The 22,156-nt window shown below is 39.0% G+C and overlaps 1 protein-coding gene across 1 annotated transcript; it reads right to left on the reverse strand.

Moving 5' to 3' along the window:
• Positions 1-6,143: 6,143 nt before the first annotated feature.
• Positions 6,144-21,634, reverse strand: dusp3a (dual specificity phosphatase 3a). The gene is made up of 3 exons (XM_042507818.1): positions 21,443-21,634; positions 11,975-12,207; positions 6,144-7,523 (listed from the first exon to the last, which is right to left on the reverse strand). The coding sequence occupies exons 1-3, from the start codon at positions 21,622-21,624 to the stop codon at positions 7,294-7,296; spliced, it is 645 nt and encodes a 214-aa protein (XP_042363752.1). The 5' UTR covers positions 21,625-21,634; the 3' UTR covers positions 6,144-7,293.
• Between the last annotated feature and the right edge of the window lie 522 nt (positions 21,635-22,156).

Genomic DNA, 22,156 nt, shown 5'->3' on the forward strand with positions numbered 1-22,156 from the left:
TTATGTGAAGTTACGTAGGTTATGTGTAGGAATGTAAGTTTAGGTTTAAGAAAAGAATCATGGCTGTGCGTCATCACGTTATGTACTTCACTGAAAGTCACGGACTTAGCGTTAAGTCAAGTACGTACCATAAAGACATGTACTTAACGTGAATTTTTGTACTTGAGCAAAGTTACGTACTTAGTGTAAAGTTACGTAGGTTAGATTTAGGAATGTAGAGTCATGTAGGTTTGGTTTGAGAATACAGCCACGGCTGAAATATTATGTACTTAAAGTTGAGATCTTAACTTAAAATTAAGTACTTACATCATGGTAAATGATGAACTTAGCATAAAAATAAAGTTATGTAGGTAATGTTTAGGTAAATAATTATGATTGTGCGTCATTACGTAATTAACATTAAGTTATGTCACTAACATATGATGATGTGCCTTAAAATAATTCAAAGTTCACTTGGTTTCACACGGGACACAAACACCAGTCTCCCGAGAGAAAGTCCTGTGTTTGTTTGACCCATCCACCGACCCCGACCGACCTCCGTACGCAGACTTTCACTCTTTATAGTACTACCTTCTTTACTCCCGTACGTGCATCGATCGGGCGATCGTAGCCTTCGACTACTCGAGTTTTATGAGTTCTGGTGCATTTCTTTTCGTAGGCATACATACGAACAGTGCATGAGAACAGCCTGAACCATCAATGACGTCAAATTATTATCAGTTAACTTGATTTGTTGAACAGCAGGTGGCAGTGTTTATCTGTTACTCGATGCATAAAAAGAGTGTGAAGCCAGCAGAGTGTAGCCATCATAGACGCTTTCTTTTTAGGAAAACGTTTCTACAATTTTGTCGTGAAAATACAGAATGTGACAGAAAACATCTACCATGGCTAGTTACCAGGCCCTCTCTTAGGAGCCAAAAACTGTCAATGATTTAATCAATAAGCAGGTTGGTGTAGGCAGTTGATGCTATAAAGTACATACCCTCATCCTGGACCGATTTGACCCCAATAATTCTCAAATTTTAGAGACAAACTGAACTGTGTAGAGTAAGTTGTTGCTTTTTGTGAATTCAGAAGGAGGGCAGTATTGTAGAGCAGATGTGAATATTTTTATGAGTGAAACCCCAGTCCATGTGAACGACAAAAAAAAGCCAATCGTAAACGTAGAAAGGTTTTTTTGTACAATACGGTAGGTCACTTGGCACAAGACAATCTTGGTGTTTAATGCGTTCGTGTGAGGGCACAGAGTCTTTGTTGTATAATCTGTTCAGCTTCTTCGTTGTGGTTTGGGGTTCATGACAAGGCGGTGGGAAAAATGCAGTGTGACACATGCGCTAAATTAGACTTGAAAATTGTCTCAAATGTGAACTGCTGCACCTGATTTCTCTTGCCAGACACAAAGCAGGAGGCAAGATGTGTGAAATCAAGTGTGTTGCTTTTTGAAACATTTTCAAGTGCATGCAATGGCCGAATGACGGGAACAACCTGCGCGTGAACCAACACTGGGAGCCAGAATCGGTGCAACATTGTGACCCCCCCCTCCTCCCACGAGAGCCATCACAACTGCACTCATGTTCTCACTCAGCAGAGTTTGAGACAGTTTAGCCTCGTTTCTAACTCCCAGAGCTAATATTCCCTTCTCTGACTTCTCCTCCGGGCCAATAATGAGTCAGAGGCTGCGGCAACACTTGACATTTCAATGCATGTTTTGAGATTGTACTTAAAGATTGGGTTTTATGAGAGCAGATCGCTGTATAAACACAACTGGCTGTATTTGCACATGAGTCTGCAGGATTTTTTCCCCACTGACCCACGAAATCCTCACAGTCCCAAGCTTTGTAAAACTGAAATGATAGGACTAAAGAAGCAACTAATTTAATTATTTTCATTATGGATTGATTTGATGATTATTTTTTTTTACTATTCTGTAAGCTGCTTGGTATGTAAAGCATCAGGTAGCCAAATATAGATTTAATAAAAGGAAAATAAGTACACAGGAGTATCTGGAACCATTAAGTATTTGGAAAACTATTTAAACAATCAGGTGATTTTGGTAGCAGATTATTCTCCAATAGTTTCAGCACTATTTTGGAAACTTCTTTGTCTGGTTTGAAAAATCTGATCCTGAAAAGAGCGACATCAGTTTTATTCTGCAACTTAATGCACCTCAAATTTAAAACGAGAATATTAGAGAAACTTGTCTGACTTTCAGATCAGACAGTATAGAAAGGGAAATATTAAAATCATCTAGAAAATAAATACTAAAAACGCAGCTACTTTTGTTGACAGTAGGTGGCAGCAGCAGCACATCTGCGTCCAAAAAATCTTGTTTCTTTTCCTGTAGGTGGCTCCAGTTGACATGTAAAACTGAGTTTCACAAAGGCAAACTTTAACTGCTGCCTAGATTTAAATAATATTCAGACTAAAGTTTTTCGTTGCACAAACTTGTTTTAGTTTTTTACCATTTGAAGATGGATTAATATTCCACAATTTCAGCATAAATTTCAAAGTATAAAATGAGGCTACCTCGCGAAATGTGTCGAACTGCTCAGCTCCTTTTACTCTGGCAAAAAATGTTTGCCTTCTGGAAAAATTCAAGTTATAAAGATATTTTACTTCAAATAACTCTATCACTTCTCATTACTTTCTTCCTAAAATTGTTAAAATAATTATGAGCAATGGTTTCCTCTTTTTTGTTATTTGGTACCACTAGTCAGTGGGTGTCTTTAATTGTTAGCATAGAAACATGGCCCTAATCTCAGAATTATTAACTTTTTAACATTTTAGTCTTAAAAAGAGCCTTATTTTTGTGAAACTTGCATTAGACTAATCAAAGAGCTCCCCCTGGTGGAGAGTCTGCAGCCTGCGAATGCTAATGAGTGAAATTTAATCTTTGCAGCTCAAAAAGTTGCATCGAAATGAAAAGTGTAGCCTGAGAATCAACTGTCATGCAAAGAAACCCAAATATTGATTTTCACATAAAACTTCCAACTCTTGTCAAGTAAGAAAGAGCCGTGAATGTTTTCGCAGCACCAAATGACCGTTCGACTGAATGAGTGCATCCTGCATCCATGATGACATGTATGTGCGGTCATATGCAGGAAAATCTGATCCATCTTATGCTGCCACCTGCATCTTGCTGTACATTATGAATAAACTACCATGGAAACTTAAAACTGCACAAAACATTAGCGAACACGATGATCACATGCCTCAGTATCCCGGGTTGGAAAAACCCTGCTATCGTAAGCAAGTTTTGCACAATTGTGATCAGAAACATCACAATCAAACACATTTTACATGTACATTATATCTGAATATGAATGTACATGTAATCCACTGTGGAACAGAAACAATGGAGGAGCTACTTTGTGATGTCATATACAAATATAACATGATATATAAGACATACCGACGATACCTACACGTTATAGACACATTGCTCATACATTCATATATGTCAACACTTAAATATGTATATACAGTATACATGTATATATTCATATGTATACAGATATATCAAAGGAGGAATAAATAGTGCCATTAATGAGGTGAGACAACCTAGTTTACGTTCTCCTCTCTGGTGAGACGACTATCCCCCCTGGATTCATGCTAACATGCCCGAGGCCGTTTGTTCAGGAGAAATATGCAATCTGATGTGACCCAGGCAGATAAAATTACCCGGCCCGGCATTGGCCCAAACTCAGCACGTCGAAAGAAATAAGTCGGGCTGTATCCGGTTGCCCGACTCGGCTGAGACTTGGAATAAATAACGTCCCAGAATCGGGTCAGTTTATTTAGTGCCATCACTGGGCCATTATTAAAAATTACACGGCCCAGCATTGGTTTAAATTCGGCACATCAGAAGAAATAAGCCTCGCCGGGATGTAAATGACGCCAGATAAACTTGCCCAATTCTGGCTGCCGACATTGCGACGTTTTAAAAAATGACCTGGCCGAGCATCAGCCCAAATTCGGCTTGTCTGAAGAAAAAAGTTGGGCTGCTTCAAATTGCCTACGTCGGCTAAGACTCGGACCGAATGTCAGTGCAGAATCAAGGCAAATAAACTGGCCCAATTCTTGCTGCTGACATTGCGACGTTACCAAAAATGACTTGGCCCAGCATCGGCCCAAACTTGGCACATTGGAAGAAATAAGTCCAGCAGCATCCGGTTGCCTTGGGTGGGATTTGGATTAATTAACGCCCTAGAATCGGGTCGCATTATTTGGCCAGTTTATTTGGCCCAATTCTGGCTGCCGGCACTGCCATCACCAGGCCGTTACCAAAAATGATTTGGCCCAGCATCGGCCCAAACTCGGAAGAATCAGGCCAGTGTTTTGGCCTGACCTAGCATTGGCCCAAAATTAGAAGACAGAAGACATTAGTTCGGCTGCGTCCTGTTGTCCGACTCTGCCAAATATACTGGCACAATTCTGGACCGCGATTGTTTTTGATTCATTCAACGTTAGAAGAAATAAGTTGGGCCACATCCGTTCTGGGTGGGTATCTATGGGCTGTTGTCAAGCTTCGACCTAAAGTCGGCACAACGGAAGTAATACGCCGAGCCGCATCAGGATGCCCGAATCACTTGAGACCTGGAACGAAAGACGTCCAAGAATCGGGCCGCGGACACTGTGGTGGATATGGTGGCTGAATTACGGACACTCTGAGTGATGCTGGTGGTCATCCAGCTCAACAGCTGTGACTTTCCTGCTCTTTGATGGTAATTTGTCTCAAAAGTTCTTGAGGAGTGACCTGTTACAGGTTTTAAAATCACTCCGTCGCCGCCGCCGTCCTTCCTGCCTCTAGGTCTACTTTACAGAATTACGGCCGATAATAAATACTTTCAAAGTGTATTGTTGAACTACTGCTGCCTATGTAACAACTACAGCCTGAATACTTAGATGTGATTACATTCTATATATCTGATGGGGGTATTGACATATATCGCAATGTTTTACGAACAGAAGTTGACCCGGTGTGCGCATGAAGTCAGGCATAATAAATTACTGTATGACACACACACTTAGGAGTGAGACATGTTGTGCATGGACCTCTGACAGACTGTTGATGAAACAGTGGCGTTGGATGCTGACCGAATGGCTGTGTCAGGGAATTGGCAGTGGACGACTCTCTGGCGTGATGACTGGAACTTTCTGTTGAGAGAGCGGGTGGCATCGTCCCCTGGTGATGCATGTGACCGCTACAAATAAAGGCCTCTAGTTTGAAGGTAGTAAACTGGTGAAATCAGCTTTTAACTCCCCTAACTTACTGTAAATCCTTTTGTAATGCGGGGATGTTATGAATATTAAGTGTTTCAGGGGTTCTTTTTTCGCAAACCGTCTTTTTGTGATAATGGGCTCTAGAAATAAAATTGACTTGACTTAATTATTATCACAACAACTGACAACAAGTCTCTTTCCTCTGAGGAACATCTAACTATTTCCACATCAGACCTTTGCCCCATTTATATTATTGGCAAATTTTATTATTATTATTAATTATTTATTTAGTTTTTGTCTGCTTGTTTAAAAAATCTATTTAAAAAATCATCCTTTTTTTACACTATGCATATTTTTTCTTTTCTTTCCCCTTTTATTTTTTGTCAAATTACATTATTTTTATTACTATTATTATTAATTTATTTTTTGTCTGCTTGTTTAAAAAATCTATTTTAAAAAATCATCCTTTTTTCCACTATGCATATTTTTTTCTTTTACCCTGTCTTTCCCCCATTTAAATTTTTTGTCAAATTTTATGATTTTTTATTAATATTATTAGCTGCTATCAGTCCTTATTATTATTATTATTATTATTATTATTATTATTATTATTATTATTTTTTAAATCAATAAAAATCTTGTAAAAAAAAAAAAGAAAGATTTTTTTTCCCACATTTGCCAAACTGATCTGCAGTTTTTCTCACTTTTTCTCACATAGTTATTCAGATAACAGTCAAAACTACAAAGGCTCAATTTTAGGCTACAACCTTGGAGTTCTGTGTTTATTTCTCTTTGGTGGCACCTGTAGCGATACGCGTAAATTGCTGAGTGTATGTTGGCAGACTTGAAACCAGGCTGATAGTGACGTGCGGGTCGTCCCAAAACCCCCACGTCTCTCGCCAGGTTTCAAGTCTGCCAACATAAATATATATATATATATTGTTACAGTTCTTATTAAAAAGTGTTTATCACCATTATAACTCTTGCCTCTAACACACAAACTGAACCAGCAGATTGTGTTTCGACTAACTGTCTTTATCAAGCGTAAAAATTTCCTTTGCATCTTCAAATTTAATGTCTCTTATTGTTTCTAATGCAGGTTGAAACTGAATTTGTAAATAAACCACTTTAGAAAATAAAATACTGTAAAATAGCTCATTTGAGGCTTTTTTTTAAAGGGGGTATTCAGTCCAGTGTTTCGCTCAGATACTGCGCACGCTTACTAAACGAGATTTGTCTCGTGTGCAGCTCGATGACAAACTAAAACGTCACATTTAGCTCCAACGAACATTCGTCACATCAGCAGCTAAATATGTCCCGCTACATGAGCAACCCCGCGCTGCAGCAGCTCGTTATTTTTAATTGGCTTGACCTTTGCTGCTCCCAGAGACACGACATATACCGCCATCAAACTAGAGGCCGCGGAGTCGGGGATTGAAAATGCCACACAGAGCTACAGCTTGCATCAGAGTGTGAGTCATTTGTGCATTTAACATCTGCCCCTAAAGGTGGGAGAGAATTTAAGGATCAAGAGGGCAAACAAAACTTTTTTCATGGAATGTTTGGGATTTTCCTCCATCCATTCACATATTGGACTTATTTTCGTCTGCGTGGTTAATATCTAAAAGTTCGTTTGGAATTTTATAGAGTACTCCTGCTTGCGGAGACATCGCTGATATTCCCGGCAGTGGAAAACTATGGAATGATTGTGCTATAATCTTCTATTTAAGGAAAAAATCTTAAAAATCAGGGCAAAGTTTTCACCTTCTTAACTCGTGGGAATGCTTTCAGGTGCTGCTTTGGGGGACCTGCAGCGAGTTTTTAAAAAAGGGGAAAAGTATTTTGAGATCACACTCTTTGTCGCCGTGAACTGAAGATTAGAAAGAAAATGTGTGTGTGCATGTGGAATAATTATCTACACAGACAAATGCATGTACGTGTGTGTTTCAGAATACCCCTTGGTGTGTCAGATGGGTGCTGGTTTGGTCAGGGTGGGGGTCCGAGAGCAGCTGAAGCCTGTGAAAGGCGTGATGGGAGGGAGGGAGACAGGGCAGAGGGTGTGTCCTGCTTTCATTTGGTCTTTAGTTTGCCCACCTCCCCGTTCAGCTTGCCCTCCTTCGCCAGCTTCTCGTTGAGTTGGCACAGTTGGCGGAGGAAGCCGTCGTTAGGACCGATTTCTCTCTTATGCCTCACGGTGGCCACCGCCATCCGGGCATCCATTTTGTGGCGCAGCATGAGGTAAGCGATGACCATGGTGGGGGAGCGGCTGTAGCCTTCTCTGCAGTGTACGTACACCTTCCCTGGAGGACGCAAACAGAGAGCAGAACAATGAGATGAGTGCTGCAGAATCACTAAAAACACCACGGAGAAAATGCTGAGTCTCATCATAAGTCACTTTAAAGGATGCAGCTCGCAGAATTCTGCAGCATCTGTATCTTAGTGTCGACACATAAACACCAAAACAAACAAACAGCAACAAACCTAAATCAGCTGGCTCCTCCTGAACACGTAATTCCTTAAAAACAACTCATGTAATATATACTCTCATGTAACCGTGTGAACCAGCAAACTGGAGCTATTTTATTTCAAAAACATGGGAAAAAGGCACAAAGCAACTTGCAAGACATTAGTAGATTTAGAGTTATTTTTTTTAAAAAGCTAGAAAAAAGAAAAAAAGCTAAGGGAAAAACTGTAATTATAATATTACATGTGTAGAATTTTGTTACAGAGTTATAATATTTTTAAAGTCCTTTTTTCCAAGTCTAGTTTGCCTTGTTTGTTTGTTTTTTACTGTCATTTTAATTTAGTTTTTGATTTTCTTTCAAAATCAAGCTTTAAAAAAATATTACACATTATTATTTTCTACTTTTCTAGTTATTTTATTCCAACCAAACGTCGATCCTAATCATAAATATCAAATGTTTATGGATTTTCAGTATTTTAACCGTTTAAATGCCAGGTTTCTGTCATGATGCCACTTTGTTTGAAACAAAACAAAACATGAATTATTTCCAATATACTACACGGAAAGTAGATTTTTTTCATTTTTTACTATATCACAGTCTGGGATATGGGATACAGTAATTTGCAGCAACACTGATTGTGCCAGTGAAACTAATGGAAATAGCATGTGTTTTCTCCATATGCCAAATATGGTAAAAAAAATGACAAAATCAGGTGGAAAATAGTAAAAATGACAAATTACAAGTCAAAAGCCCAGAACGACACCCAGAAATAATACAATGCATGTTTTTATGCTTCTGTGGGATCAAAAACTGCAGTTTTGAATGAGATTACAAGATTAAACAAAAATACACAGTCTTGCCAAAAGTGTGCCATATGCATGAACACTGCCAAAATTATAAAAATTAGGAATAAGGAACCTAAAGGGTTAAAGAACCACACAGAGCGTTAAATAACAAAATAATGTTAAAAAAATTACAGCAGACAGAATTTCTGCTTCATGGTGGCTTTTTTAACTCTGACACTCAGAGGAGGAAGAAAAATCGAGGAAAAAGAAAAGAAACAAATAAACAAAGACGAGTCAGAGCGGTTTGGGAACATACGCTGCGATCAAAGTTGCAGAGCGAAGCATCTTCTGTGCCAGGAGATGCAAATACAAGACCTGACCTCTGCTGCAGACTCGGCAAAGTCAATCATCTTCACCGCACACACATCCTGCGCAAAGACTCGGTGTGTGTTCACTGAACACATGATCTCCGTGTTTGTGTTTTCATGTCCGTGTGTTTATTTGTGTGAGTCCTGTCTTGTTTGTGTTGCTGTCTGAGATTTGTTTCTATCCAACTCACATTTCATTACTGACAAGCCTGAGGCCCCATGAGGACTCGGACTTGGCGAGCAGCACAGAGCAGCTGATGTTCGGGTCAGATCTGCAGATTCTGCACTTTATTTGAAACCCGACACCTCTCTGTGTCCCTCTCTCAGCGTTACCCCCAACATCTCTCTCTTCTCTCCGCTCTGTAGTGTAATCTTCCTCCTCTGCCAATGAAATGACCTCTTCAGCACCTAATCACCGGCCTGCCGCCGATCAATGCCGATTCCACTGTATCCTCTTGTTAAGACACGCAGGATCTCTGGCTCACCGCTTCACTCATTTTCTCACTCCATCACTCACTCGCTAGCGGAGCTGTCACTTCTAATTCCTAATGTGAATTTTTTGGAGAAAAATCAAGTACTGAAACTTTGATGACCTGCTCACAGGCTGATAGACAGCTGGAAATAGTTCTCGTTGTTGTCCAGCAGAGGGCACTCTTCACTCTTGATATTTTGCATACCCTATTGTCCTAAATCTTAGTTAATCCTAAAATTCTTTGCAAATTTGGAAAACAAAAATGCATTAACAAAAAACGCAAATTCAAAAGCTTCAACAGAAGTGAGCGTCAACAGATAAGAGATAAGATAAGATAAGATAAGATAAGATAAGATAAGATAAGATAAGACAAGATAAGATAAGATAAGATAAGATAAGATAAGATAAGATAAGATAAGATAATCCTTTATTAGTCCCACAGTGGGGAAATTTGCAGCGCAAGGAGCAAATGAACAATATAATAGCAAAAAATAATTACAAATATAAAAATATTAAATAATAAAAAACAAGGTGCCAAGTATAATAAGAAAACAAGGTGCAAAAATAATGGGAATAAATGGAAAAAAAATGACAAAAGAAGGGTAATCGCTTGTCTCAAGTTCACTGCATATATCTGAATAAGCTCCTATACTGTTTTTCAGCACTGCTGCCATTTATTAGAAGTTAATGAAACCAATAACCGTCATTTTGAACTGATATACATTTACAATAAAATCTGCCAAAACTCAGCTGAAATGAAATTTTAAAAATTACTTTCACAGCAAAAACTGATGTACTCGATTTATTTAGATAAATTAATCACAGAATAATTCACTGGAATATTTTTTGAGACTGTGCGGCGTGAGCTCCTAAACATGACCGCCTCCTGTAACACACAGTAACCTCGTGTCTTCTTTATGGCGGACACGTAGCAACAACGCATCCATGCGATTCCTCATTAAAAAAAAAAAAAAAGACCTGTGACCTTTTCAGAGCTGCAGCAAAGAGGTCAGAAAATGTCACAGATAATGTTGCACAGAGCACAATGTCAGACTGCAGCAGGGAGGAGGTGAAACACTGTCTGCTGGTATCCTGCCTCCGCTCTCCTACAGTCGCTCCTGATTTACCACACTGTCGCTGCAGCTTCGCCAAACTGCCGACAATTAAGATGCTTTTCTGTGCCGAGGTGGACGATAAATCCGTGCCGGGAAATACAGAGTTCAGCAAACTAATTTAACACATCCCTCACGTGTGGTGACAAATCGACTACATTTAGCTGCAGCTTTGGGAGAGCAGGGATTTTTTTGTTGTTGTGAGACTCCTGGGATTGATTGTTCCTTTAGTTCACTCTGCTTTCAAAAATGCTGCACAACACACGTGAAATGTTAAAATACAGCACATCTGACCTTGTTGGTATATCATGACTAATTGAAGACTTAACTCCCCTTTGATTTTTGCATTTTTAACATTTCTCATACATTGTTTTATTCGAGTCCAAACGTGTCACATCACCTGTTAAACCAATCAATTATAGGACATGGTGAGGTGCTACAGGAACATTTCCACGTGATCTGATAACGGAATATGGAGCAAGGCTCAGGAGTGTGTCAGATTTAGCCCGAGACGCTCAGGGCCGTCACAATTATCGCCTGCGTTCACTTGAAGATCCACAGCGATGAACTGAGAGTGAATCGTTAAAAGACGCCTTAAATCTTGAATCCTTTGTTCGACGGGCAACACGAGGAGCCCCTTTTCACGCCTCAACCTGTGGAGACAAATTACTTTGAAGCCGGAGCTGCTGAAGTGAGAACGACACCGTGTTCCTCTTTGATCTGATCCACCTTTGAGGGGTTTTGTTAAGACGTAAACTCTCTGTTCTCTTTGGGCTTTAGGTGCATTTGCACATACTGATAACAAGTGGTGTAACATTTTCTGCCAATATCCCATCTTTCTTCCAAACTGGAGTTTACCGGTCATACTGCAAGAGTGATGCTTTGTGAAGATGCACAAAATAATGCTGCTTTTTTTCATTTATTTTTAAAAACTAAACTTTTTTACAGTCGATGACAAAGAATATATCGTCTAGTTCAATCGTGTTTAGGAAACAATGACTAAATTTACATTCACAAAATTGTTTTTTTTTGTCCATATTCTGCAAAAGAGTTGGGTATTGCACTAATGTTCTTGTTTATTTGCAGCCATGCATACTCCGATTAACGTATGACTCTGGTCATTTTGCATTAAAACATGATTTTCTCCAGTAGCGGACTTAGTTACCAAACACAGCTTCCCTCTTGAAAAGGTTGCTCAATTTGCACATATCCAAAAACCTGCTGACATCCAAGTCATTCATACATTTCAAGTGTTTTCTCACACGTGGTTCACTTGTTGGTTTATGTACAACGTATCCATGACAACGCAGAGCTGACCGAAAACAGGCAAGAGGCTGTGTGGTGCAAACTGCAGTAAAAACCCCAATTTAGAGCGTTTTCCAAAAGTGCTGTACAGCACGTAAAGAATGCTCCTTAAAACCTAAATGGACTGTTTCACAGGAACTGGTCCACGTTTACTTCCTGTCAGCTGATGTGATCATGCTCTGCAAAACATGCCAGCAGGAAGCTGATCACAGCTTATACACGTAAAAGCTCAAAATAAACTCACCTTTGCCGTTATTGTGTGCGAGGGCTTTGTCGATAAAATCAGCCCCCTCCTCAAAGAAGGCACTGAGGTTGAACTGCTCCGTGTCGTTGGCCTGGATGCCGTGGTACGTGATGCCCGTGCCGGCGTAGAAATCCACACTGGTGTTGACGTGCATGAAGGAGGTGCCCTCTGCCACGTTTAAGACGTGCGTCACTCCCAGTTTCTGCAGACGCATTGTATTCTGGGCTACGAACCTGTGTGTTCAGCATTAGAGTGAAAAAAAAAACATTAATTTAATCACTTTCGCAAGTTGCTGATGTTGAAACAAAGTCCGCACACTAATAAAAACTTACAGAAAACCTCTGTTGATGATAAAATAAACTTTTTTAGTTCTCTCACAACTTAAAATGATGAGTGTTCAGCAGCAGAACAAGACATCCAAAACAAATAACAGCACTAATAATAACACCTGACAGATTCGGCAAAGCAGCGTGTCAGCACAATTTATTTTAAAGTGATATTTTGACAATGTAGGTTGCATCTTTCACGACCGCTCTGCATGCACCTCAGTGAGCTCTGTGCTGGCACCATCACAGCTCGATACACAGCCAAAAACTGCGTATCTGCTGCTGAGAGCTGGAGAAACACGTCTGCATGTTGCACTCAAATGTGTCTTTTTATGCATGTTATTCCAAATTATGAATAATAATAGCTTTATTTAACCTTGAAAAACAGATGTTTACAAAGTGACAAACAGACAAAGCAACGGCAGCAGCAAAATAATAACATAAAAATCAACAAACGTGCCAAACAAAGAAAGGTCAAGAAAAGTCAAACAAAAAGGCAAAAACAAAATACGAACACAGAAGGCCAACAAAACGGATAAAGGTGAATAAAAAGGCAGATCTCGAAAGGCAGTTAAAGCATTAAATGAATAAAGTTTTTAAAAAATCTAAGAATAAAAGCAATAAAATAATATAAGAAATAATACAAGAAGACGACATCACATCAGAGGGGGATAAAACAAAGAAAAGAAGCAGAATAAATGATAGATGAACAAGTAAATAAAAAAATGAAGTACAACTAATTTATTGATAATTCTGAAAGTTTGATGCAAAGAAGCAAAATTTTATTTTGACGTTATAAACATGTTAGAGCACATTAATCAGCTGCGTATAAGATAAGATAATCCTTTATTAGTCGTGCAGTGGGGAAATTAATATTAATTAATATTGATTTTATTAGTCATGTCAACATCTCAGTAGGAATATTGTCTTTTTCAGAATAATGGCAAAAAACTGTGAACACAGTCAGAAAAAATAAAAAGTGAAAAGAGAGATTGTAAAGGAGAAAAAATATAATGGCAAGCGAAACAAGATTTTTACATATTTATAAAGAAACTATAAATAAAGTTTAAAAAAGGCAGGACTAAATACACAAAGAAATGGTTAATCATCTCCATCTTCATGCATTTGGCTTCCAGGAAACAATAAATCTGTCCTCCTGCTCTGCCGTACTCGCTTTGCTCTGCGTTGACCTAATATGCAGTATTGTAGTTGTTGCAAACAAAGCGTAACAAAGCAGTCTGGGGTTTTTGGCTGCCTCGGTCTGCCTGGCTCGATGCCTGTGTCCACTGTTGCGGTCCAACCTGGCCGAAGGCACTGCCCATTGATTCTAAATAAAATGCCTCTTTTGTATTTGTTGCATTAAAGTTTTATGACACATTTAGTGTCATTAATTAGCTGCACAGAATTTATGTTCAAACACCAAAAAACTGCCTCATAATGTTACTCTGCAGCTGATGGAGACGCAGATAATGACTTATTGTGAGTTATTTTAGTTGGTATTTTTCATCAGTTTTTATTTTTATTCAAAATTTGGTTCTCAGCTCAGATTAGTTTCCAGAGTGCTTGTTTCATTTTTATTGTTTAAATTGCACCAATGCATCTTCATACTTGCTGTGTTGACACATTTGACAAAACTGTCAGAATAAAATTAAAGACATTTCCTATATATATTTTCCTTTAGTTAGTTTTGTAAGTATACTATTGTTACATTTTTTTGTTTTAATTGTATAATATTTAGTTTAGTTTCCACACATCCATTTATTTTTTAATCTGTTATACAGGCCTTTTTTTGTGTCCGAGGTGGTGGGCAATATCAAAATGTGGAAGTTCAGGCTGTAGTTGGACAAAACAGTCCAGGAAGCCAGTAAATGTGTCATGCATGACCTAAATTCTGACATAACATTTCACTTTTTTCATATAAACTTACCACTTTAAAGGGATAGTTCGCCCCAAAATGAAAATTCAGTCATTATCTACTCACCGTCATGCCGATGGAAGTTTTACAGTCCAAAAAACACTGTCTGAGTTTCACGGGGAAAAGGTGTTACGCTCATCTCCCCAACAACTGAAGCAAATGGCGACCAGGATTCAAACGTTAAAAAAATACATAATGAAACCACAAAATATCTCCATACTGCTCGTCCAAAGTAATCCAAGTGTCCTGAAGCCCCGACGTGCCAAGTTGTTTTGAAAAAAGTCACTGGCGTCATGTTTTTAGACTTTTTGTATCCTGTAGCTCACGGAAGACCAATGAGAGCTCTCGGTATCTGCACACTAGTGTTTACATGCTCCCTGGAAGCCCCCCATACACAGTCCTTTTAAATCCAACAAAAAGACTTGTTGCTTGCTGCTAACTCCACAAGTCTCTCTCTATCTGTGTGGGGGATGTAAACGCTAGCGTGTAGATACCACATGTACGCAACTTCCAAACTTGGAAGAAAACATGACGCTTGAGACGTTTTTCAAAACAAACCGGCATGTCTGGGCTTCAGGACACTTGGATTACTTCACACGAGCAGTACGGAGACATTTTGTGGTTTTATCATGTATCTTTTTAACGTTTGAATCCTTGTCACTATTTGATTAAATTTTTTGGGAGATTAGTAAAACACGTTTCCCCCGTGAAACTCCAGCAGTGTTTTGTGGACTATAAAACTTAACCCGACTTTCCATCAGCATGAGGGTGAGTAAAAAATGACTGAATGTTCATTGTGGGGTGAAGTTTCCCTGTAATGTCACAGAATACCTCAGATTAGTTGGTACAAGCCTTAACCCTGACCTCTTTGCCCTGATCCTAACCACCTCGGACCTCGACGTGTCAACGTGACGAGTAAAAACCAATATCTGCACACAGCAGGATCCATAATAACGCATCATAGGGATGAGCGTAAACAGCCGACTGCAGCGGGACAACTCTCACAAGGTGCAAATAGACACTTTTAAAAACTATAAAAGCAAAAAGCTTTTATTCTATATTTGCTTTATTTTTATTCAGACCTCAGGAAGATAAATCTTGCTGTAAACGGCTCGCCCTGACAGCGCTGAGAGCTTTTATTGCTAGATCTCCTTACAGTCAATACGCCGCTGGTGAGGCGAGGCTAGGTGACCCTGGACAGCTCCCTGGAGGTGGCGGCTGCAAAGCCCCCTCTGCAAGGACTAATAAAAAATCCTCCCTGCCACCATTTCTGCTTTATGGGCGTTGGAGGAGGGATGAGACGGCCCATCTGCTCGTGTGTCAGCTGCAGGGCACAGAGTCCTTCACATTCATATTATTGCATTTTTATTCAGAGTACGTCCGCGTATATTTAGACGTATGTGCATAAATGATTGAGTAAATGCTTACAATGCAACATAAGTAATGTGCATCGATGCATGTGGAAGCAGACTGTACACAACACATTGCAGAGGCACGCGCTCCGGTTCAAGCGAGTTCACAGGCTCCCTCTAATTTTTTTACCTGGCCTGTCCCAGCCTCCTCCACCCTGGGATCCGCAGTCCCACAACATCCATTATTAAAGACCGGCTTCACAAAGAGCCAAAGTGTTCCTCAAAGCAAACAAACCACACCTTAAGTGTGTCCCTGAGCTGCGCGGTGGTTTCATAGTGCTGACTACGACTGATCTGAGAACAGTGGAAGGAGTTTGACTTCTGGAAAAAAAACGCTCATAATGCATTTAGGGGATTTCACTGACTTGTTCATCAAAGTGCCAGAATTTTTGATAGATCATCATTTTTAAAACTCTATTGTTGGAGTCATACAGATTCAATTAGATGAGCCCAGATTTGTTTTTCTTCCCCGTCCCAGATGTCTGTTTTATACACTTTTCTTCTGGATAATTAACCCTTAGGGCCCGCTTTAGTATTACACACACTTGTATCGCTTTTCCCAAACCAACATCAGTGCTAATCATAAATATCAAATATTCATTAATTTTCAGAATTTTAACCCTTTTAATGAAGGTTTTTTGTAATAATGCCACTATGTTTTTAGATGAAAAAACACAAAAAATGAATTATTTTCAATATACTGCATGCAAAGTTGATTTTTTTGATGATCACAGCCTAGGATATGTCATTGATTTGCAGCAGCATTGATTTTTATATATTTCTTGTGAACTCATACCGCTCTGCATACAAAAGCCCTTTTCAAAATCAGGCTTTAATTATAAAATAAATTATTTTCTGCTTTCATTGAGGTTTTTTTTTTAACCTACATTAGTCCTAATTGCAAATATCAAATATTCATTCATTTTCACCACATTTACCCCTTAAATGACTTTTTTTCATGCTGCCACTATATTTTCACATATAAAAAACACAAAAAATGAATTACTTGTAAGGGCCTGCATACTATTTTTGAAACTGTACCACAATTTTAAGATTGAGTAACTGACGTGGGCAGCCCGGGGCGTTCAATTGTCACTCTGAGGAACAATCCTATATTAAATCCTGTCCTGGTTGTTGCTTTAAAGTATAGATCGTAGCCTAAAATAGTTCATGGGCCCAACTCCCTCTGGAGGATGTGAGACGTTGATGAATATTTTCAAGGGCAAAGCTTTCTGTCTTTGCTCATAGTCTCATGAACTGTAAGCGAATAAGTGTGCGAATCGCTGCAGCACACATAGTATATCAAGTACTGTATATGTTGTGTTAATCGGTGCGTTTGTTTTGATCTGGGCCAGCTGCACAATTTAAGTCGTAACCGTGTACGAATAATACACAGGACACATCAGCAGAAAGGCTCAGTGGGTCCCAGCGGTGGACGAGATGCAGGCTTTCATCAACAATCAATACCAGCTCGCTCTGCCCGAGCCATCTGTGATATCACATTACACCACACTGCCCTTTGTACTCGTTTGATACTTTTACGCCAAAATGTTTTAGTAATAACCCCGCCTGACTGAACCCGGTCATTAAATAAAGAAAAACATTACTTTAAATGATCACAAAAACATGATTCATTCATCGGACATCAAAAAACAAAGCTGAGACACATCGAGTCCCACAGTTTGGTCTGATCGGCCTCAGCTGAGCTTCGCTCGACTGCCAGCTCTTTGTTTGCAGACTTGGCCCGGGCAGATTGGCATATTCAGAGTGATTCTGATGTACAGAGGTACAGTAATATGCTTGTACTCCTCCACCACCCTGCTGGCAGCGGCCGGAGCCAAATGATGGACTGCACAGAGACACCACGTCTCTCAGGGGCGTCCCTGAACCCGTCCTCCACCATGAATCCATAACAGTGAGATCAAGAGCTGCTCTGTGAAAGCTTAGATTACGTTACAGCGCAGCACAGTGTATTTAAATATCACATTTCCTGTAACTGGGCTTTTTCTCTTCACTGGGTGTTCTGACAAGTTTGACACTTGAAACCTGAAAATGATTTCTGATATTTGTGCACTGTAGGATTTTTTAGTTGTTTTTGTTAGAAACTTGTAAAAATCACGTAATTAGATTTGTTCTGGTTTTTTTGTGGCTTCTTTCCTGTTATGTTGCCAAAAAATACTTCTTCATTGCAAAATTATTTTTACTTAAATGTGCTAAGACAGAACAAGTACCATAAATATTTGATACTGATACCAATATGGTACAAATAACACCAAAACGTTTTTTAATATGTCCGTTTCAGGAATAAGAACTCTTTTCTGTCAGTCCAAAGTGAGATTAAGAAAATATCTGGAATTTAGATACAATTAAATCCAAATTATTTTGTACTGTGATCAGATTTCAACTTTGGGTTCAGGTACATTATTAGAAATCCTTTATATGCTGCATATACAAAAATATCTGCTTATACAAGCTTATTTCGCTTATCTACATTTTACTTATTTATGAAATTGTATTTTTGTACTTTCACCCCATCTGTTCATGTACACAGTGTTGTTTAATATTTGTGCTCTATGTCATAAGGGGGGCGGGGGAGGGGCTACATGGGTGTCTGATATTTTTATTCTGTAAGTCTGGGAAGCATTTTGTACTTAAACTTTAAAAGTGCTATGTAAATTAAGATATTTATTATAATTATTATTATAATTATAATTATTATTATTAAAACCATTATTATTATTAAGATTTTTGCAAAATTTTCAATGCCATTTACTAATTCCATGACTCTTCCAGGTTTCCAGGTGTGAAGGTGATATTTTGAATTTTTAAAATCCAAAATATCAATATCAGTATCGGCCTCAAAAATCCAGTATCAGTCAGGCTATAGATCATATTATAAGTTTTCAGTTGTAAGACTCTGCTGTAAGACTTCTTACACTGCTCTTAGACTCAGGCTTTTAACCACTCAATCCCGACACATGCCAGGTGTGCTAAACCTGACTTGAGCCTGAGGTTTGCTGGCCCTGCTCTGGAGGGGGGTTAACCCCGAGTTTGCAGGGTTAACTCCTCTAAAAGGACCTAATCCTGGGCTAAAAGTTGCCAGAGTGAAACTGGGCTGAATGATAGCAGAATTTAAGAAAGTTAACATTAGTTACATATTAAAATCAGGGCTGCAAGTAACGTTTTTTTTTTTTTTGATAATCGATTAATCGGTTGATTATTTTTTCGATTAATCGATGAATTAAACCTGAACATACGTCGTTTTTTGTCGAGACCCCATCTGCATGTGCCGTAAACAGTCCCGCGACACATTTAATAATCGATTATAATCAGTGTTATCGATTCGTTGTTGCAGCCCTAGTTAAAACTGACACTTGAACCAGAGCTCATAGAGGTGCAGTGTGGATCATATAGCCCCGGGCTAAGCTTAACCCGGGTTAAAAATGTGTGTGTGAAAACGGACTAAGTTAGCCCAGGTTCAAGGCTAAGGATGGCTAAAAGAATACAGCGTGAAAAACCTGACAAACAGGTTTGTCATGACAACCACTGCATTATTCTTCATAAAAACTGATATTACATACCGATAAAAACAATCTTATTTCCGCGTGACATGACCGGAATATCCCCCTCCGAATACTGTAAGTGTACTGACAGTAAGAACTGTTGTGTATTTATATTTGTGCATAATACATCTCATACACAATCTGTGCGGGAAGTACCAGGAACTGGTTTTACTGGAACGGCGAGCTGTAAATTTCTAAATGGTCGGCATGTTCATTACAAAGCCGATAGCATCCAGTCAACCAACAACCGAGGATTTATGATCGGCCGTGCGCCATGTTTAATATACATGATACATCAGCACCTCTCACTGATACAGGTGAAAGCACAGGAACTAAAGTACATAACAGCAAAGACAGACACCAAGAAATTATAATTTTCTCTTTTCTTTTTGTTTCATGTGATAATAAACTAATATCTTTGGGTTTTTGGGTTTGATTGTTGGTTAAATAAAACAAGAAATTTGAGAACATCTCTTTGGGCTTTGGGAAATTGTTATGGAATTTTTTTTTTCACATTTTGTGAACTAAATAATTTACTGATGTATCAAAATTAAATTAACAATAATGAAAACAATTGCTGGTTGCAGCCATAAACTTCTAAATATAAGAAATTTTTATCAAAAAATGTTTATGTCGTGTTTATGTTTATAACCAACTACCAGATATACATTATTATTAGATTTAGAGCTGCAGTGATTAGTTGATTCATCATGATTGATGATGAGAAATCTGCATTAAGTTTGATAATTCGTTAACTGTTTCAGTCATTTTTCAGACAGACAAAAATACGAAAATTTGATGACGTTACAGTAAATTGAGTGTAAGTGGATTTTGGAGTCTCAGTCAGACAAACTTTGGGATCTAGGAAATCAAATATCATGTTATTTTTGACTAAATACTTCTATCAATATTGCAATTACATTGTTTAATTGACTAGAAATGCTCTCATAAGATATTTACACAACAAGATTTTTGATAGTCATCAGTAACGTGGATACAATGACTAAGTGGATAAAGGCAAATAACAGAACCGCTAGAACAGGTAAATTCAGAAAATGACATTATTTTACAGTAAGGCTCCAGCAAAGCTTTTTTTTTCCACAGCTGAAAACGCCAGCAGACAACAGATGGCGCTGATATTTTATTGGTTTCAAGTTGTTTTGTTAAGTAACCAAAATCCAACATCACCTTAGAATAACAACATTTAGTTGCAGAGTTAAGAAGAACAAAACCCAACATCTGCAAAACGCCAAAATGCTAATGTCCACACATGAGAAACTATAACACTATTAAGTATTTAAAATTTTCATTGCCCTAATTTTCACTCCAACCTTTTGTCCAATGTCAAGATATTTGCAGATTAGTTTTCTGGTCATAAACGAAAATTAATCGACTAATTGTTTCCTCTCTGGTATAAGACGATCGCATTTTTATACTATTTACTTAAAAAAATTTAAAAAGTCAGCTCCAGGTGGCCTCACAACAGGTTTATTATCTCTAACTACACAAGTTATTCATGTTCTCAGGATTTCATAATTTATTTTCCTAAAAACTCAGACTATTATAGGCAGGTTTGGGATTTATTAGTGTGTATTTAGGTGTAAAATGCTTAAAAAGGTGTAACTGACAGGAGATCAGGCTCACCTCACTGATACGTGCATCTTCTCACTCACGACTACAACATTCACGTGCTCCTCTTTGTTCTGCAGGAGCCACGAGACCGCCTGTTGTTTTTATAGAGCATCTTATGAATGAAAATGTATTTTAAAACAGATATACATCTATTTTAACTGATATGTGATGGCTGTTGCAGCCCAGAGCAGGGTGTGGAGCGACGAGGACGTGATTACACGGCGGTGATACTAATGATGGAGGGTTTCATTGAGTAAAAACAAGGTCTCTGTGTCCGTCCTTCAGTGTGCGATCCCGGGTGTGTTTATGAATTAAAACAGTAAATATGAAAATTATTATTTTAACATAACACCACAGAATTACAGAGTCCACCTGTGTGACCGCCGACGCGTCGCCGCTGGCTGCATTTTCGAGGACAAACAACACAATTTGTTGACAACAACAGGCTGTCGCTTCCTCCATGATGACAGCGGAGACACCAAAATAACAAGCCCGCCCTGCGCGCCTGCTCCCCGGACATGCGACACTGTTGTCATGGTCGTGTCTGCTCGGTTAAAAAACAACAACAACAAAAAAACAGCTCACCTGTCAGTGTCAAACAATAACGCTGAGTGACTCACGCGTTGCCGATGTATATCCGGGGGTAGACCTCGTTGAAGTGCTGGGTCGGCAGGCTGTAGAAGCCGCTGCCGTTGGACAGCAGCTCGTTGAGCTGTTGGACGGTCACCTCTCCGCCGGGAGCCGGGGGGACCTCCGCCGGCGGCTGCTGCTGCTGTTTGGTCGGACTCAGGTGTTTCTTCATGGCGCCTCTCCTTCTTCCGCCTCCTTCTCTCTCCAAACTAATGTTAGATAACAAACAGCGCCGAACTCGCGAGCCTCGTCTCGTTATTCAGCTGCATTTTACCTCCGCACGTGAGTCGTGCGCGTGGTTGTCTTCTCTTCTACAAGGTGTCTGGTGATGATGATGATGATGAAGCGCGAGCGTTTTTTCTACAGTTTATGACGTCAAGCGCGAGGGAGGTTTAGCGGAGAGTTCCTGTCACGAGTTTCAAAGTAAAACGACAGCAAACCAATATTTTTGACAAGCGCTGCACAGAGAGCTTAAATATGTTCATAAAAGCGCGAGAATCAATAAACTAGCACCATATAAAACGTGATTATAAATTATAAAACTTATAAAAACAGTAGACACGTGGTTGAATGTAACAAAGTAGCCCACACTTACTTATCAGTCAAATCAGAAATACTTAATAATCATAAAATAACAAAAAACATAATTTTTTTGTGTTGTATATGTGTATGTATATATTTTTGTGTGTGTGTATATATACATA

This window comes from Plectropomus leopardus, chromosome 19 (assembly GCF_008729295.1).
Source record: "Plectropomus leopardus isolate mb chromosome 19, YSFRI_Pleo_2.0, whole genome shotgun sequence".
Taxonomy (NCBI): Eukaryota; Metazoa; Chordata; class Actinopteri; order Perciformes; family Serranidae; genus Plectropomus; species Plectropomus leopardus.